The sequence below is a fragment of the Rhinichthys klamathensis genome, unplaced genomic scaffold (assembly GCF_029890125.1).
Source record: "Rhinichthys klamathensis goyatoka isolate OS25496 unplaced genomic scaffold, OSU_Roscu_1.1 h1tg000196l_1, whole genome shotgun sequence".
In the NCBI taxonomy this organism is placed as follows: Eukaryota; Metazoa; Chordata; class Actinopteri; order Cypriniformes; family Leuciscidae; genus Rhinichthys; species Rhinichthys klamathensis.
The window spans coordinates 2,872,276-2,891,049 of record NW_026606722.1 but is presented as its reverse complement, the minus strand read 5'-3'; the positions used below and the strand labels follow the sequence as shown (position 1 = coordinate 2,891,049).

The window sequence follows — 18,774 nt, the reverse complement described above, 5'->3', positions numbered from 1 at the left end:
ATTCCAGAAGGTGTCAATGTCTGATACACAGTGATGAAGTGACGTTTCACTCATAGTTACTGCAGGCAGAAAACAAAAGAATAGGAAGTATCATCAGCAAAACTTGAAATGGCTCAGTGATTTACTGAAGAGTAAGTACTGAACACAATAAATATTACTGTCACTTGATGGTGGATCTGGTGAAGACGCTGTCAGCGATCAAAATACTGACTTTGAAGATGTTGAAAATGATTGTTTTGAAAACATGTCTAAAATTGCGAATATGAGCCAGATGCTGAATGTACTGCGAAATAAGCTCTGACGAGGACAGTGATGATGGTATAAAACATCTGCTCAAAATGAACCAAAAGGTAACAAAATATGCTATATTTTATTCTTCTGTAATTGTTACTCTCATATCAGGAGAGTTTTATATTATCGCGTCAGGTAGAGATCCATCCATGTTAGAGATCCGGATCGCTAAAGACCCGAATTTGTAATAATGTTTGGCAAAACATTCATGCATTTAAGGGTTAAAATGCTCAGAATAATCAAAGTCTTGTACAAAGCAGGATGTTGAGATCTGTCTGCGGTGCTGTGATGACGTTTCTGAGTGTGAGGGGAGATTACAGGCAGTTTTGCTGTGTATTCACAGTTTTTACTCTCGAAGGTTAACCATAACACTAATATGAAAATACTCTGGTCTTAGTTTTTCATAACTAATTCATCAGGGGGAGGGATTCTCTCTTTTTTTTTCAGCACATCTGATGTAATGTTGTTTGAATATGTGAGACCTCTCATAAATGGGCTATAACAGAGAGTTTTGAGAATGGTTTAGCTTCAAACTTGTTTTGAATCATTAAATATATCAATAATGAGGATGAATCTAATGCCAAATATACATTATTTATATAAAAAATACATATATTGATAAATGAATATATGCCTAATTTAAATAAGATTTTTTTTTTTTTGCTCTAACCCATGTTTATTTGAACTTTGTCAAGATTATTTTATAAAGCTATGACAGCATGCAGGATCGTAACAAAAACTGAATGTATGATTTGATGTTTCATTGCTGTTAGTTGTTTTGGCATTTTACAAATAGTTTGGTATTTGTACAATTAATTTGCCTTTTTATTTAAAATTTATTGAGTCATATTCATATCTCTAAATATGAAATGTTGGGGTTTTTGCAGATGAGGATTGTATGAAGGGTTTTGGTCCTTCTCTGCTTTAGTTTTGCTTCAGTATTTTGCCTAATTTCAGATTTGATCAATCTGCCTCTTTGAATAATTGAATATTAAATATGATCATTTGTTGTACATAGAACTCCTATTAAACTTTTTTGAAGAAAAGAAAGAATTGTGCTGCTTGTTTTCATTTCTTCTGAATATGTCATAATTTACTTGAATATAAAACTGCTAAGACTTGCCCACACTAAAAGATTTTGAAAATCTTATCAGATTTTCAAAATGCGAGAGACCACAAACATGACGATAAAAAAAAAAATCAGATTTAAAGGGGTCATCGGATGCCCATTTTCCACAAGTTGGTATGATTCTTTAGGATCTTCATGTAAAGTTTTTTTACATACTTTGGTTAAAATTCCTCAATGGTTGTGTAAAACAACACCCTTTTTATCTCCTCAAAAACAGCTCGGTTCACAGCGACCCGTTTCGGTGCATGTCTCTTTAAATGATAATGAGCAACTGCTCACCCCACCCCTCTCTTCCGTGGGGTGTCGACGTAAAGTGCTGCCTTGGCAGACAGTATACAAATGGCTGAGGGCGGAAATATGCTAATACAGGACAGTCCGTCAGCGGTCGTGGGCGGAGCATGAGCAATATGACATCATACGAAAAACAGCAAAAAACAAAATACGTACCAATACGTACATATCACTGCAGTTTGTAACAGAAATGAACAGCACATGTACATCTGTAAGATGTCTGCTAAAGATCTGGAGATCTGGAAAACACCTGTTGTGTAAATACATCTGATAAACATCTGAGAATGAGCAGTTTTACATACATTCTAAACCATAAACATCTTACAGACATCTTCTAGATGTCGTTTTGACATCTGACAGGAGACGTCTCAGAGATGTATTCCAGATGAGCAAACATTAAAAAATACAGATGTCTCTAAGATGTTTGTGTGCTATAGAGGCTGTAAAACAGCAAGCACTTTTAATCGTTTTCACACACATTTATGATTACAGGGGCAAATTATGGATTAATAAAGATTTGTTTTCACGAGGCTCCTTGCACAATTATGTTATGACCCCAAAACACTTTTTACCATAGTGCATGATTTGTAAACTAATATATTTTGTAGGGGTGTAACGATATTTGAACCGAACCGAAAAACCGCGATACACCACCCACGATACGTATCGCGATACTCTCATGGCGAACCGAACACGCCCCGCCCCCTGCTGCCCCGCCCAGACCCGGCTCATTGCACCTCATGTGTTATGTGTACACAACGAATACAGGGCTGTTGCCTAACCACCATTAACCACATATAATCGCAATAAGCTCAGTGTTTTGTTACTTTTGATAATAAGCAAGGTGTAATCTTTCAAATTATGTCTATTTGATCACGAAATGCAAACAATAAATGCCGTTTTGGCGCTCTTAGATGTGGCGTGACAGATATCACTGTATGCATGCGGCAGCGCGGAGCGCGATCGTCTCTTCCTCAGTTACAGAATAAACATGAATGGACACCCGAAGGTATGTTGAAAGATACAGTATACTTACTGAAAGGCATCATAACTCGTGTAAACACTCAATCAGTGTTTCAACAGCGGAAATACGTCAATAAAACGCTTAGTTTTTCACATAGCTTTATATTTACCTCAGGCAAGTCATTCAGTGTCCACAGCTTGCTGGTTTGCTAACTCTTTCACTAAATAAATGCTATATATTAGCCTATATATTATATTTTACTTAACCTGTTTATGATATCTTGATTATTTAATGTATGTTTAAAATAGTTGTTATGAAAATAACAGCAACTGTGTAAATTATTATATAACAATAACAAATTAGAGTAAAAACATGTTAATGCAAAAATTGCCTTATGTGCAGTTTACATGTTTTCATACAATTTGTTATTTGAATGTTGATTATTATTATATCATTTAGGCTAATAGTCTAGGCTCTGTTGTTAAGCTTTAATGTTATAGTAATGTGCAAGTAAGGGCTGTAGTTTACAGCATTAGCAGATAATTTTGTTATCCTTGAGAAACGTTTACTTGTAATTGAATTAATTTAAAGACAAGGACACAATTTGTTCATTAAAGCACTGTTTAATAAAAAATAAAAGCAATTTTAGCTTTCTAAACCCCCCCACCCCACCGAAATGAACCGAACCGAACCGAACCGAGACCTCAAAACCGTGGGACGAACCGAACCGTCAGGTTTGTGTATCGTTACACCCCTAATATTTTGGAGTTTGCATCATTAACCAGCTCCATATGTTCGGTTTTACTGACTTACTAAGCTTGTTCGGTACAGAATTGTACTTGCAATGCGGAGAGCTCGGATACGAATCCCGTGAAAGACAAGAGTTCAAAAACTAAAATACCATGGTTACGATTGCATTTATGTCATATTTGCTTTTGTTAACACTATAAGGTAGGTTTAGAGTTTAGTATAGGTGTACATGCAGGACCCAATGTATTTTGCATTTTGCAAAAATGTTGCCACAGGTAAGTTTTTCTAATGTGCCTGGGCTGGACGTTCTTCCGAGCAGATTCAGTCACTTTTATCACACACACCACAGTAAAATCTGATAAAATAATCTGTAGAAACATCAAGATAATCGGGACTTTACCTAGGATTGTCAAAAGGGGAGAATTGGGCCCAAAATCAGCCCGATTATCTTGCACTGTGTGGGTGCCTTAGGCTTCCTCAAACTCGGTCCTGGAGGGCTGAATGAGTCCTGCAGAGTTTAGCTCCAACCCTGATCAAACACACCTACCTGTGAGTTTCTAGTGATCCTGAAGACCTTGATTAGCTTGCTCAGGTGTGTTTGATCAGGGTTGGAGCCAAACTCTGCAGGACTTTAGAGTTCCAGGACCAGTGTACACAGGACCAGTGTATTCTAATTAATTTACTAGTTCCAAATATCTGGCATTGTTTTTAGAAACATGACATGAAGTATTTGATTCCTAGATGTTGGATGGCTTTATTATTATTTTTTATTAATGTAAAGATTAATAGAGTGTCTATACAATTTATACTGTACAAAAGAATGACTTTTCCTTAAATGTTTCTGAAGATTGCAAAAAGCAAGCCAGCCTTTTAACATTTTCACAGGGAATGGTTGACATTTTCCTATGGTTTAGCTTCTGAAAGGCACCTCCTAGGTGTATTTCTTTCAAAATACTTAGAAAATGTGTTCATGATGATGGTGATGGGTAAAGAAGTCACAAGTAACCCACAGAGAATGCAAAGTGTAGCTACAATTCTCCCAGCCACTGTCTGTGGATATACATCTCCGTATCCTACTGTTGTCATTGAAATAATGGCCCACCACCAACAAACAGGAATGGAAGAGAGTTTGGACAAAGCTTCTTCCTTTTCAGTGTAGTAGATAAAAGTTGAGAAGAACGATATTCCAACATAAATGAAAAGAATGAGGAGACCCACCTCACTGTGACAGTTCTTTAGAGTTTCCCCAAACGCTCTCACCCCTTCTGAATGTCTTGCAAGCTTTAGGACCCTGAAGGCCCTCATTAACCGGAGAACCTGAACCAACTTGCCCATGTTGACCAGACTTTGGTTTTTCTCCCCATCATCTTCGTCCAAACTTTCAAAGGCCAGAGTCACGTAGAAAGGCAAGATAGAAGCTATGTCGATCATGTTCAGAGGGTTTCCCAAAAAACTCCATGGGCGAGGAGCTGCTACGACCCGCAGGGCAAACTCCACTGAGAAGAAAAGGATACAGATGACCTCCAGAGAGTCTAGGACAGAATGCTCACTGTCAGTTGCGTGCCTGAATTCCGGCATACTGTGGATACACATGGCCACAATGGAGGTCAAAATGACCAGGACAGAAACCACCGCTACACCTTTGGAACATTTGGAGTGACTGGGATCTTCAAGAGTTTGCCACATGAGCTTACGCGCTTCTGAACACCAGGTGCCCTCAAACCTCCACAGGTCACTGCTCACAACCGAGATACCCTCTGATGAGGTGCCACTACCTGACCGGCCACAAGCGTTCTGCTTCCGTTCAAGGAACCAATCGAGACAGCAGGCTTCCAGATCCAGCTCACAAATGCCCCAGTATTCGATCTCCTGGCTGAAATAAAACACACACAGTTCCTCAAGAGCATGAAAGTGTCCCGTACGGTAGAAGTTCAGAACACAGTGGAAGACTTGAGGGCTCCGGTCGAAATAGTATTCCTGTTCAGCGGGGCTGTAGTCGTCACAGAGTTCCAAGATGGCGGCATCGCTGCAGCACTGGATTAACTGACCCACGCGTGTGTTGGGGAACCGGAGCAGAACGCAGCGCTCCACCTTGTGCTGGATGCCTCCAACGTTGAGGTTAATGAGATCTTCCTCCCTGCCTTGATGGTGGAGAATTTGTCCATACATCATGGTGGTGCTGATTCGTTGAATCTGGAAGTCTTGCCAATGAAATACTTGCATTATCTACTAAAAATACAGAAATGTGGATGTTAGCTACATCAAAAACGGTTTAATCATTCAGCTAATGAACTCAGTTGATAAATTGGTCAATAACTAAACTCTTAGGGAAAAAAGTTAATGTGGGTTATATATAGAACCCTAGGGTTCTCTACTCAATTCTGGTGCCCCTTTTTACTTTTACTTCATCGGAATGGAACGAAACTTGGTAAAGGTTTTGGCACTTGCTGTGAACACAAGAAATCATGGACATGATTTGAAAAGGTTAAATGGTCCTGAAAAAAATAGTCACACTTGTGCTCCTCGTGGTTAAAAATGGCCGCATTGGAAATGAATGGGAGACGAATTTCATCTAGTGAAATCTTTTGGTACTGCAGCCCAAACAAAATCTTACTGAAAGCTATTTTTTGAGATATCAAGCTCAAATTTGGAACACAACATGTTTAAATTTATGGCTTTGATTTTCTTGCAGTTTTAGAGTAAAACATGTTTTTGAAAATATAGATTTCATATAAAAATTTTGAATAGTAATTTTGTAAATTTTTCATAACAATAAACGTGAAATTCTGTAACTTTTATAAAATTTACTTTTTAAAACTTTTTTTCACTTCAGCAATAATTTGCCACGTCTTTAAAAAATAGATCAAACTTAAGTCTGTGCTTTAAAGCATTTAATATTTATGACAGTAAGTTGGAAATATAGTTTTCAGGTCTATATGCTAGAGAGTATTGTCTGGGGTCAGGGCTAGGGATCATATTACCCCTGTCTTGGGAGTCTTTGCACTGGCTCGCTGTCAGGTACCGTTTAAAATCCTTATGCTGGCATATAAGGCTTTGCATAATCTGGCTCCTCAGTACTTGACTGATCTATTAATGCCTTACACACCACGTCGTAATCTGCGTTCCTCTCAGAGTGGTCTCTTGGTTGTTCACAAGACACGGCTTCGTTCTAGGGATGATAGAGCATTTTATTACTATGCTCCTAAGCTTTGGCATTTTCTCCCGGCCGACATCAGGGAAGCAAATACATTAGTGACTTTAAAATCTCTTCTCAACAATTTTTTATTTTAGGATTGCCTTTACTTGATTATTCATTTTATTTGTTTATTTTTGTATTTAAAGTGTGTAGTTTTCTCTGTTGTTATGTTTGCCTGTAAAGCACTTTGAGAAAGCAACTTTTAAAGGCGCTATATAAAATACATTTATTATTATTAGTATATGCCCAAAACGTGAAAAAGTGTATTATAACTACTGTGTAAATATAATGTAGTACCATAAAATCACCTAAAAATACAAAATATGAAATAAAAAAAAACATTATCAAACTGAAATATGGTACATTCCATTCATTAAAAAAAAAAAACTAATTTTTTTACCTCCACCAGAGCACTTTGCCAAAAAGGTTCTATATAAGGAGAAATATCTTAAATGATTGCATAGTACTTTTATACTCATGACAGAATTTTATTTTTTGTTGGACTACCATTTAAGCTTGCAAGAATGTTAAAAATATTTTGTGTAATCTCTGACAGGGCATTTTCAGGTAATTTTGCCATTTGTGTGCCATGACTTTATGATGGAAGGATTGTTTATCAGTAACATTTTCCATACATCAATCAAATAAATAAAATAAATGAATAAATAATTTCTTGCACATATTTCTTGAGGATCTCTGTCAGAAAAAAAAAATCCACAAAGTGTGGATTGATCTTAAAAGTTTGTATTATATATATATATATATATATTACAAACTTTTAAGATCAATCCACACTTTGTGGATTTTTTTTTACAGCAGAGGATCTGTTTACAGCAGGTGAGTTGAGGTTAAGGAAACCATAAGTTCAACTCACCTGCTGTAAACAGATCCTCTTGTAGAGAAGGAATCCATCTAGCCTATTTATTCTGTAGGTCAACATATTTAAAGGGTGACATCACTGCAACAGAATACAGAATACACTGCATTTAGCACAATGATAGATGAGCATATGCACCGATTATGTTTTAATGTTCTTTGTTTTTGACATTTTATTGACACTGATTTGAGAATAGGCTAGCTTTTTTTTTGTTATATTAAATCTTATCAAAGGTAAATAAATAAAGGCAACATAACTTAAATATTCTGTAAATTGCTTTCAGCAGCTAAACAGGAACTAAAACAATTGATGAAACGGCAATGTAGGCCTATGAGTAAAAATGACAACATGAACAACACATTTGAAAATGTTTGAAATGTGAACATGCTATTTACATAAAAAAAGAAAAATACTTTAAATAGAAAACCAGAAAATAACTATACGTCCTGAGAAAACAGTTGCCTAATTAATTGACTCTTGTATCGAGTTCACATACCAACAGCTGGCCTATAGCAAAACAAATTAGATAGTGAGATTTTGGCTTCCAAGATGTTTGAAACATAAAAAAATGACTGCTAGAGAATCCAAGCATTTATAACTCAAAAGCATTTAGTTACCGAGAAACAGTCCTGATAAAACCTTTAACAGTGAAACTTGACATCTAGACCCAGTGCTCCCCATGAGTCATACCTAGAATAAGACATCAAACAAAACTGGCAAAAGAGACAATGCTTACCGCGAATAAAAAAATCAACTTAGGATCACATACCCACGCGGCTTCAAATCATTAGTGCCTTTCCGCACTGACGTCTTAAAAAGCGCAAACCTCAAAAGAAACGTTCACTTAATACATGATCACTATGGGTAACATAGAGCCAACAGTTTCCCCATTAACCTTCAAATCCAGGTTCACACCTTTGGGCGGAGAGTTCTGTGAGAGGTGGTTGAGTTCCTCACCTGCGCGCAATACTGTGCAATCAGACGGAACGCGCTCGAGACACCGTTCTTAATCACCTTCCGGTGAGGTCACTCGTTTGTGTAGAAAACACAGTTGATGGTTTGTAAAACACATTAACAAAGATTTCAAAGAATGGGATGCTTTGAAATAGGGTATGTTCCAGCTATGGAAATAAGTGTGTTTGAATTCATCAAGAGATGTGCTAATTTATTTATAATGCTTTTAGGGCTTTATGGCTTATGGTCAATATAATAAGCATTGATGCAGATACCTCTGCAGGTAAGCCGTGCTAACCATTTAAACTTTATGTGTGTCAAATCATGTAATTCATTATTTAATGGACTATTCTTGCAGGTGGAATACAAGCGGAGTGTCTTGGAAATAGGGTGCAGTTTACTCTCCCGAGCTCTCTGAGTGAAGGAAGTCCTTTAGAGGTTTATGCAGTCAGTAAGTTGATTATCCCTTTGTTTGTGTGCCAATGAGTTTAATACCCCCAGGAATCAATTCAGAGCTTCTCTGGGCGTTTCAGATAACGCACAGACCGTCTTTCTCACACCTCACCTGGCGGCTCAGTGTGGCTACACACAGAAATTGGATCCTTGGGGGAATACGATAGTGTCAGCTTCCCTAAAGAGTTGTTTTGCAGAGAAACAGGTTTGTGTCTTTTATAAATTAAGCATTCCTTTAACCAGCTCTAGTCCTGGAACTATTGTTTATCACAGAAAATATGAAGGAGAAAGGTTGGTGCATTTCCACAATAGAGTGGGTGTTTGAGAGAAAAAAAAATGTATAGACCCAACCAGGTTTATTTATTTTTCATTGTTGTAGGGAGACAAGGAATTTAAAGTAGCCATACAGGTTAAACTCTATGAATTCCCCATGCTAACTGCGAAAGTCCTTGAAGCGTCCAAGTCCTGCAGTCACACTGTGGTTTCACGTGAGATTTTGTGTGAGACAAACTCCATGGAGGCAAGTAACTTCATTTTCTTATATAGCAAATATTTTGTCCTTTAGACTAAAATATGGACATTTTAGACATTACATATTGTCTGTATCAAGTTTGACCAATGGCAGCTGGATAGTTTTTGGGATTGATAGCTTCTTAATTTGAAGTGGATCACCTTGCTTGCGTTTGAGTAAAATATCATGCCTAGTACTGAAATACCTTGTTTTAAAAACTTAAAATATAAAATTAGTAAGCTTATTCTCTCCTTGACTCCAGAGGCCTGTTGCATGAAGCCGGTTTCTGTTGCTACCAGTTAAGTTTGAGATCAGTTTGAGCAAACTCTGGGGGGTTTTATGGGCTCAAGAAGGTGGATTGGTTTTTAGCGATGTTCAGGGCCATGGTAACGTGCTACACGCAAACCAAAGCTGGACCAATCAGCTGTGAGCAAAGTGACACATATCTGATGCAATAAAGCCACTCCCCCTGTATCTCACACTCCAAATTAAGGGTCTGTTTACATGACACGGGTTTCAACTTTTAATGTGTTTTGGCCTTTCTTTTACAACTGGCTGAATACGCAAATGGGATTCCAAGTAAAATGTTTTTGAAAACGATGCCGCTATTGTCTCCGTGTAAACTACAAAAACGCACATTTGTAAAAATGTTGACATAATGCACATTCGTATTATGTGTTCAGTCTATAGGTGCGTAGTGTTTCTTTACAAAGTGACATCACCAACTGCTGGCCTGGCAATAATAATATCTTTGGTCGTTTTCACTGCTTTGTGAGAACTGGGATCGTTTTGACAATTTTGTCATCTGTATGCAGAAAACCGTTTCCGTTTTTAGTACTATGTTGTCATGTAAACGTACCCTAAAAATCTTAGAGACAAATCCCATGGTCCGTCTGATTGGCTGTTTGCTGCATGTCACACTTTCAGGTGAACACAGTTCAGAGTTAATCTCAAACTCTGGGTCAAACACGGAGTTGACAGAGAACGTTTATACAGAGCATTGTGAGCCTGCTGAACTTGATCTAAACCATGTTGGATTTGTATGATTTTGTCAACTCAAAACCTACTCTGAAACCCAGAGTTTGTTCAACTAGCTTCATGCAACAGGCCTCAAGTAGGCCAAGATTGCCACTGCTGCAACTCAATGCAATCAGTAACTCATTGAAAGGGTTTGTTACCTGCTATGGCTAGATCTCCACAAAATAATCTTTGAATGCTCTTTATGTTTAAACCAATTAGAGAATCTTGAACAATGAATGTTCTAATGTGCCAATGGAAATTCAGTGTTATTGCTACCACAGCCTGTGCATGCCTGTTTGTGTTCTGTCAGGTATCTGTAAGGATTGCAATACCAGAATTCAAGGAAGCACCAGTGAAAGGGGGGGTATGTACCCTTTATTTATTTAAGTGATGCTTCAGTAGGCTAAGCAACACTAACAATTGTTCATACTTTGGGTACAAATGGTGTAAACTGAACACCACATGAATGATGTCTGCAATTGCATGTTTTTAAGGACATTGTAAACCATGCCAAAATGGCAGATATCTAGATTGCATTCATACTACACGCATCCATTCATACTATATTGAATACATACCTTTTTTTTATCGTAAAGTTCTTCATCAAATTTGGTACAAACTCTGTATGGTATTATGGACACCGCTATAGACTAGCACTGAAAGAGTCCTCATAGGTAATAACATACCATAGAGACTTAGGGGTGGGATATTAATTTGATATACCAACAACTAAAAACCTCCTAGCAACTGCATAACGATGCACTAAAAATACTTTGGTAACCGCATAGCAACGTCCTGGCAACTGCCATAGCCTTTTGGTTACGAGTTGTGTGTGTGCAAGTACCACTCACACTGTTTTTTTTTTTTTCATCAAAATGGTGAGTGGTTCTAACATAACTTTACATTTTCTTCATAATTATCTTTGATACAGATTCTTACATTTGTCCTATTGTAACAGCCCACAGTTATACCTAACTTGCAACTCTGGAAAATCTTACTCTACACCCCTGGAGAGAAGGCTTTTGATCGAGAGACCCTCCAAGGGATGGGCTACAATGTTTACAGTTCTCCAACACGGCTGGTCATGCGAAGCCCATACAACATGGCCGAAAACTTTGTCCTAAATGTATGAAATGTTTCATATGCCAGTGGATATAACACATTAATTTCCCTACAGTGCCTGAAGTATTTTTCCTTGTCAGGTTGACGATATTGATATGATTGTGTTCAAATCAGTGGTCCTGTTCAGAGATCGCTGGATGATGGCTATAGTGGAGTCGACAGCTGCCTGTCCAACCAGTGAGACTTCATTCTCACACACTTATTTTGCCACTTTGGTGTCCCATGACTGTGTAGTCCTGAAGTCCTGTACTCTGATTTAACTTCAGATGGAGCTTCTGTTGTGGATCAGATGATTTCTTGGCGGTTTCCTCTGCACTTAACTCCTTTGATGTCCTCAGAAGTTGAAATCCTGGAGGTGCACATGGGCATTGATGGTAGAAGGCTCACATCTGAAGAGATGAGTAGCCGTAACTATGGCATGGCCTTCACAGAGTCCCATGTAGTTGTTGAGATTCCTATTGGGGCTCCTGGTGGATACTACAAGGTTGGGTTTTCTACAAACTTAAGTTTTCCTTAATGTGTCTAACTTGAATGAGTAACTCCTTTTTTTTTTTATATAGAGTCATGCAGTTGAGAACCAGTACCATATAAGTTACACCATAGAACCCATGCTTGAGCTTATGTGGATGGAGGGTCAGGATAAGACCACATATAAGGTCTTATTCCCCATCACCACCCCTTTGACACCATGGCCCCCCCAAATCACAGACAGTGAGTGTTGAATTTAGGGCAGAAAGGCTTATTGTACATACTCTATTTTTTTTTTTTTAATAATTGTTTTTATGTGATCAGACACTAAACCCAAGCAGAAGGTGTTTGAAGCATTGCTGGGTTACTTTCTACCTGATGTGGTGCTGCTGAATATCACCTTTGGCTCGGAATTGCTCACGGTCTCTGAGGTCATTATTAAAGGCATCGGCCTGCAAGAGCAAAGCTTCCCCAATGGCACCAAAGCCTTTGCTCTCCAGGTTCCCTTCTCTCAACCTTATGTTCAAGAAAAGGTGTGCATTTCACTTCTTGTTTATGAAGCTGTTGTATTATTTACCCTGTCTTAACATGGTTTCATCTGTAATGCAGACTCTTCGCCCTGATAGAAGAACCTACTTTCTTCCTCTTGTCTTTGGTTTCGTCATCTTACCTGAACAGGCATCATTTTCACACTCCGCAGTACTAGAAGCTTCTTTAAGTGACATTGGTAAGACCTTTGTAAGAATTTTTCTATATGGGCTACAAGGAGTGCTCCTGGAGATCTCCCTTTGTGCCAAGGGGGGTTGGGTGTGGTTGGATAGCACAATCCAGGTAGTATATAATAGTAAAGGGCTTTGAGACTGTGTGCCTTATTGAGGTTTCATCAGCATGGTCAGACTTGGACTATCATTTTCCTGCAGCTCAAGAGTTATCCACATGGCATTTATGGCTCAGGTGATTAGGCTCAAAGTAAATTGTCAAGAACTGAGTGATCATGAGCAAAAACGGCAGTAAGATCATGTTCTTTGATTCACTTTGCCACTGAGAATGATAATGGATACTTTTTTTTTTATTTGAACTGCAGGAAGGCAGATCATTAAGAGCAGAATTGTGCATAGCTGGGCTTTGTGCTGATATTTAATTTGGTGTCCTTTTTCTTCTGCAGTCCGTCCAACTGCAGGGGGAAGATGCAATGAGGATATCTTCAACATTCATGTCAAATATGGAAGCACCCCAAGATCCCAATTACAGATCAAACTGGGACAGGTGGAGCTGAGTGATGAAGTATTACAGGAGTATGAACACCATTCAAATGCAACCCATTTCGTCATTATTGTGCCGTTCCTAGCCCCACTTGTGGCTTTAGAGGTATTCTTCAGATTTCCTGCATTGCACTGGTGATTAGTGTTTCCATAGCACAGTTTACTAGTCATGAGTGGTAAACCTGTATTTAAACTGATATTCATCCAAATATTGACAACTCAATCTATTTGACTAAAGCCTCATGTAGCTTTTAACCCTTTGCTGGCTGATTTTATACCTTCTATTTCTCAAGTCTGTCCAGTTGACCGGAGTCCTGGGAAGAATTGATGTGGAACTTTACGATACCTTGAATAACCTGCATGTCAAAGATTTCTCCCTTGCCTGCCCCTTTTTTGTAAAAATGGCAGGTTGGTTCATATTTGACACTACTTCTCAAATGATGTCTTGTTGCTATTTTACGATTTAGTTTCTTTGTTGTTGTGCCAGAGTGTTTTTCTAATGGAACGATTAGTGTGGTGGTTCCCAAATTGGAATCTGTACCACATCTGCTTCCTGATGAACTCTCTCTAAGAGACCCAGCCTGCAAACCCTATTACAATGAAGACCAATTTGCTTTTTTTCGCTTTGATGTCACCACTTGTGGAACCACACGAACGGTACGATGAGGGTACTCATGCCAAGCATTCACACTACTGCTGTTATGCGACCAACTGATTTACTAACTCTTTTACTTGTTAGTTTGTCGGGGACACCATGAAATATGAAAATGAAGTCACCTGGAAGAAAGATGAACCAATGCCTCAGACCTCCGAATTTCACCCTGAGCCAGAATACAGGTTCTGAGCTTTAGTCTTTTTTTTTTTCTTTTTTTTTTTACATTTATTTAAACAAAAAATTTCAGTTCATTTGATTAATTTATGTAGGGCCTTTAAAAAGAATAGAGAAACTACATGATTTTATTAGGGGGTGTTTTTCTTAGTGAAAGTTTGATAGTTTATGCCTCAGTAAGCTTTGCCCATTGAAACAAGCAAGGTTGTGTTTAAACAGAATAAATCAACTATTTGGCAAATTTAAAAATAAAAAAAACAATATAAACAATCCACAAAATGGTTGGTGTCCACTAAAATAAAAATGTGCTGCATTATCAGTGACTGACACCATTTTATATACAATACTAAGTCACTAATTGCATTTATCAATGCAGAATTAAGAAATTCACTCAACATGTAGTGGGCATATCAAGCATTTGGTCGATGTTTATTATTATGAACATTTGTAACCTTAAGCTGTAAGGTTTTTTTGACCATTTTAAATCCTTAACCAATATTTTTCAGTTTGTTGTATTAAAGTATCGCTATATGTTTAGACTTCTTAGCTACCACAGTGATTCCAGGTGTACACTGAGCAATATGGTTAAGTACAACAATCACTGAAATGTTAAAGTGTTACTTTTTCTCCTGAAACTGCTCATCTCAAGCAGGATCTACGTGTCCTGCATTTATACCGCAAACTCCACCCAAAGCATGATCTTCCATGTGGTTTCACACTTTAAAGAGCCGGAGGCTGATGTTGGGAAGGGTGAACTGACTGTGAGCTTGAGGCTCTCTCATGGTATGTAAACTACTCCATTAGTTTTACTAGTGGTTCCACTTAAAATTAATGGCAAAATATAATGGATTTTACTTTAACACATTTTCAAGTAAAATTGTATTAAAGAATGGGACTTCAATGTAACCAATGGAATTTATTGGATCATAAGTGAATGTTACGAAACCAAAACGGAACCAGACAGCATGCAATTTTGCAGATACAAATCCTAAATGACAAGTTATTACATATTTGATTAATGATCACAATATTTTTTTTTTTTTTTTTTTTGGAATAACATGCAATTATGAGTCATTCACAATAAGACCAGAAATGCATTTAAAGTAAATAGGATCCAATATGAGTTCATGTTGATTAAAATTAGAGACAAGCCAGGTTTTTTTTTTTTTTTTTTGTATAAAAAGAAAGCCTGTCAGTCTAAGCAATATTATGGTCTAATATGGAATTTTTATTTTCTCTCTCCAAGATATGGTCTACAAACTCTTCTATCATGATGGCGACTACCCTGTTTTAAAGTTTCTGAAACAGCCTTTGTATTTTGAGGTGGGTATGGATCACTCCAGGGACTCAAGGGTAGCAGTGGGCCTGGAAAACTGTTGGGCAACACTCACCAAGGACAGAGAATCCCAACCTAAATGGGATTTAATTGTTGATGGGTATGTTTGAAGCATTGTATGTGTTTGTTGAACATTTCTTCTAGATGAGGGCTCTAATTCTTCATCTCTAATCAGGTGTCCGAATCCTAAAGGCCCTGAACAGACCATCATCCATCCTGTAAGTGAAGATAACAGAGTGGACATCCCAGATCACTTTAAGAGATTTGAGGTTAAAGTACTTACTTTAAGAGAGGATGGGAGTTCTGAAAGTGAGGATGCCAACGTGGCCAGACGGGTAAGCTGAAAAGTTTTCAGTATTTGCATTTAAAATACAAATGGTTTTCTAAATGTCTATTTTCTGCATTGTTGATTTTATATTTCTAGTAAATGTGGATTAAACTGGTAACCCTGTAACAGTTAATTTACGTTCAAAATAGGTATTTGTCCACTGTGACGTTGTCATTTGTCATGCTGAAAACACTGCTGATGGACGGTGTAACAAACCATGCGGGGCGAATCAGATCGAGAGCAGCTCAAATCGGGGTAATGGTCTAAATTCAATCAAGTAAAAGTACAGTTTCTCATCTCTGACAATTCACACTCTTCCACAGTTCGCAGAAGATCAAGCTCTTCAGAGGAAGCCGTGCAGCATGTGTCTACTGGCCCCATTCTGTTGATATGAACATGTAAGTGCATTTAGTTTTCCAATTTATCTCTGGAAATGCACTTTAATACTTCTGAAGGCAACAGCACAAGGAGACTCCTGTTTTGCTTTGTTTTTTTACACCGCTTGGTGCAACATTGATCTCAAAGTTATCATGTAGCTGATGCAGATGATGCTGTGGACATGTTCTGTGATGAATCGCATATCTGCCCTGTGAAACTTCAAAAGTAATTTCTCACAAATAAAATATCTGGCATATTTGCAAGGACAAATTACTGGCACTCACATTGTAATTACGTAATGTACTGTAGATGCTTTGTTCACAAGATGGTGTCTCAAGTTGAATAAACCATTTTAACCCAATCAAGTGTTATTTTATCATTTATTTGATTGAGCCAAATATTGGCCAAACCAGAATAATTCAAAGGTGACCCGAAGGTTACTCCATAAAACGAGATTAGAATACAAGACAGGCTTATTTTGGTTAGTCAGATTTATTGTCAGTGGGTTCTGTCAGAGAATGTCTACATTTACATTTACATTTATTCATTTAGCTGACGCTTTTATCCAAAGCGACTTACAATTGCTATATATGTCAGAGGTCGCACGCCTCTGGAGCAACTAGGGGTTAAGTGTCTTGCTCAGGGACACATTGGTGTCTCGCAGTGGATTCGAACCAGGGTCTCTCACACGATGTCTATCTAATGTCTAATTGAAGAGAATTGGCACTGTCTGGTTACTGGACTGGCTGCAGTAACACGTCTCTGTCCATGCGGGGGCGCTCGCAGGCGAGTGCAGAATGAATGGGAGTCTATGGGGTTTCACCCCCAGAAATCCACTTCTCAGGATGTAATTTTTTGTCAAGTAATTTGAAAGTTGCATTCAAAAGGGGGGACTAAGATAATACACTCAGCTGAAAATTGCATTTAAGATCACTTATCTGTTCTAAAAATCCATTCAAAAATGTGATGACGTCACATAATAGCAGAATGCTAGCGTGTTCCGGCCAACAACGGCCTAACCTGTAAGAAATCGAAAGGACATAAGTACTCGTTCATTCGACTTTTGGCCTATAATCTATATTGAACTTGCGGAATCAACAATACAATATGTTGATTCAACGACAAGCAGGAGAAAGAGATACATTTAGCCGTCTAGCCCCATAGACTCCCATTCATTCTGCACTCGACCGCGATCACCTCCAGTGGAATTCTAATGGAACTGCAACCAAGATGATACACAATGGGGCTAATAGGAAGTGCCAAGGCTTTCCGTAGACGGGCTTTGGTTCTGTTTCATAAAGCAAACTTAAAATAGTTCAAACTCAGTTACTCTGGCAATTTATGCTGGGAAACTAACCTGGTCCAGGGCAGGCTAACTGTCAGGCTAAGCCTGAGTTGATGCTTAACCAGATTACCGTTTACACTGATCCGCTGGGAATGTGATGAAATTACCTCTGACTCTCTGGCATGCTGACATTTTATTTCATGTAACCACTATCAGTGCAAGAATTAAAGGAAATGCACTTTAATAATAAATGTAATGAATTCTAACATACAAAATGAGTAACAAATGTACAAAAGTAAAGTTACCTTTGTTTAGTTGGTGTGATTTTTGTAATGAATCAATTAAATGTCTATAAATAGGGAGCTCAACCCTTATGTGTCGGACGCATAATCATGACGTGTCCTTTCATTGATGAGGTGGTGGATGAGGGAGCAATAGTCATACACGGTATTTCAAAGAGAACGTACTTTCAGGGACAGGGCAGACCTGTTGGCTTTTTCTGACAACTACCTGCATGAGCTGTATAGATTCTTGAGGGAAGGGAAAGCATATATTTGTATGATTACTGAGCCCACACATCGCAATAAAGCGCTCACAGTGTTGGACTTCGCTTTTTTGCCAGCGGAACATTTTTGTACACCGTTGGAGATGCAGAGAATATCAACAAAATGTCGGTTCGCTGCTCTGTACGAATTGTGTACTTGTCTTTAAAAAAAATACTCAATGTTTATCACCTTCCCTGGCCACAAAGCAATTCGTACCATTAATTTTATGGAATCGCTGGTAAGTTCAAATAATAACTATATAGAAAATGGAAAATTTATTGACTGTTAATGTTAGACATGGCAATTGAAAGACAAATTTGTGAATTTTTTTATTTATTTTTAGTTTTCCCAAATTTTACATGAAGCAGACTTCATTAATAGGAAATTACACAGCATCAATGTACAGGTACAGTCCCATTGAGATGACATTGTAGGCTACAACTGTAGAGCAGATTCTGTACAATAAGCTGGGCACCAGTGTTCTGTTCATTACAAATGCAGTAACAATCCTCATTTTATATCTATGCACTCAAAAAAAATGGTTTTGTGGCTCTGTTATTTTTACCCAAGTATGTTTTGTTAAAGTAACACGCATATATTTATTTTACCACCAAAACACTATTGTATTGCATTTAATTAACCTGTCACAAATGACTCTTTAAACTTACTCAATTTAATTATGGACAGTGGTTCCACACAAGCACATTATTTTTTTTTATTAACATTAATGGAATTTGTTGAATCTATGTAAGCTCCTTGTGTTGTGACAACACAACTGAATCAGA

The 18,774-nt window shown here is 37.9% G+C and overlaps 2 protein-coding genes across 2 annotated transcripts; one reads left to right on the top strand and one right to left on the bottom strand.

The window, feature by feature from the left end:
• Window positions 1-4,196: 4,196 nt before the first annotated feature.
• kcns3b (potassium voltage-gated channel, delayed-rectifier, subfamily S, member 3b) lies at window positions 4,197-5,647 on the bottom strand. Its single transcript, XM_056262869.1, has one exon. It carries the CDS (start codon window positions 5,595-5,597, stop codon window positions 4,329-4,331), a length of 1,269 nt encoding a protein of 422 aa, XP_056118844.1. The 5' UTR covers window positions 5,598-5,647; the 3' UTR covers window positions 4,197-4,328.
• A 2,631-nt stretch (window positions 5,648-8,278) lies between these two features.
• Window positions 8,279-16,429, top strand: zpax2 (zona pellucida protein AX 2). Its single transcript, XM_056262686.1, has 21 exons — window positions 8,279-8,608; window positions 8,683-8,735; window positions 8,811-8,903; window positions 8,986-9,110; window positions 9,285-9,425; window positions 10,747-10,800; window positions 11,395-11,562; window positions 11,639-11,735; window positions 11,825-12,042; window positions 12,119-12,269; window positions 12,351-12,559; window positions 12,636-12,753; window positions 13,192-13,394; window positions 13,582-13,696; window positions 13,776-13,945; window positions 14,028-14,125; window positions 14,770-14,900; window positions 15,364-15,553; window positions 15,629-15,788; window positions 15,931-16,036; window positions 16,105-16,429. Exons 1-21 carry the CDS (start codon window positions 8,589-8,591, stop codon window positions 16,173-16,175), a joined length of 2,691 nt encoding a protein of 896 aa, XP_056118661.1. The 5' UTR covers window positions 8,279-8,588; the 3' UTR covers window positions 16,176-16,429.
• Window positions 16,430-18,774: the final 2,345 nt, after the last annotated feature.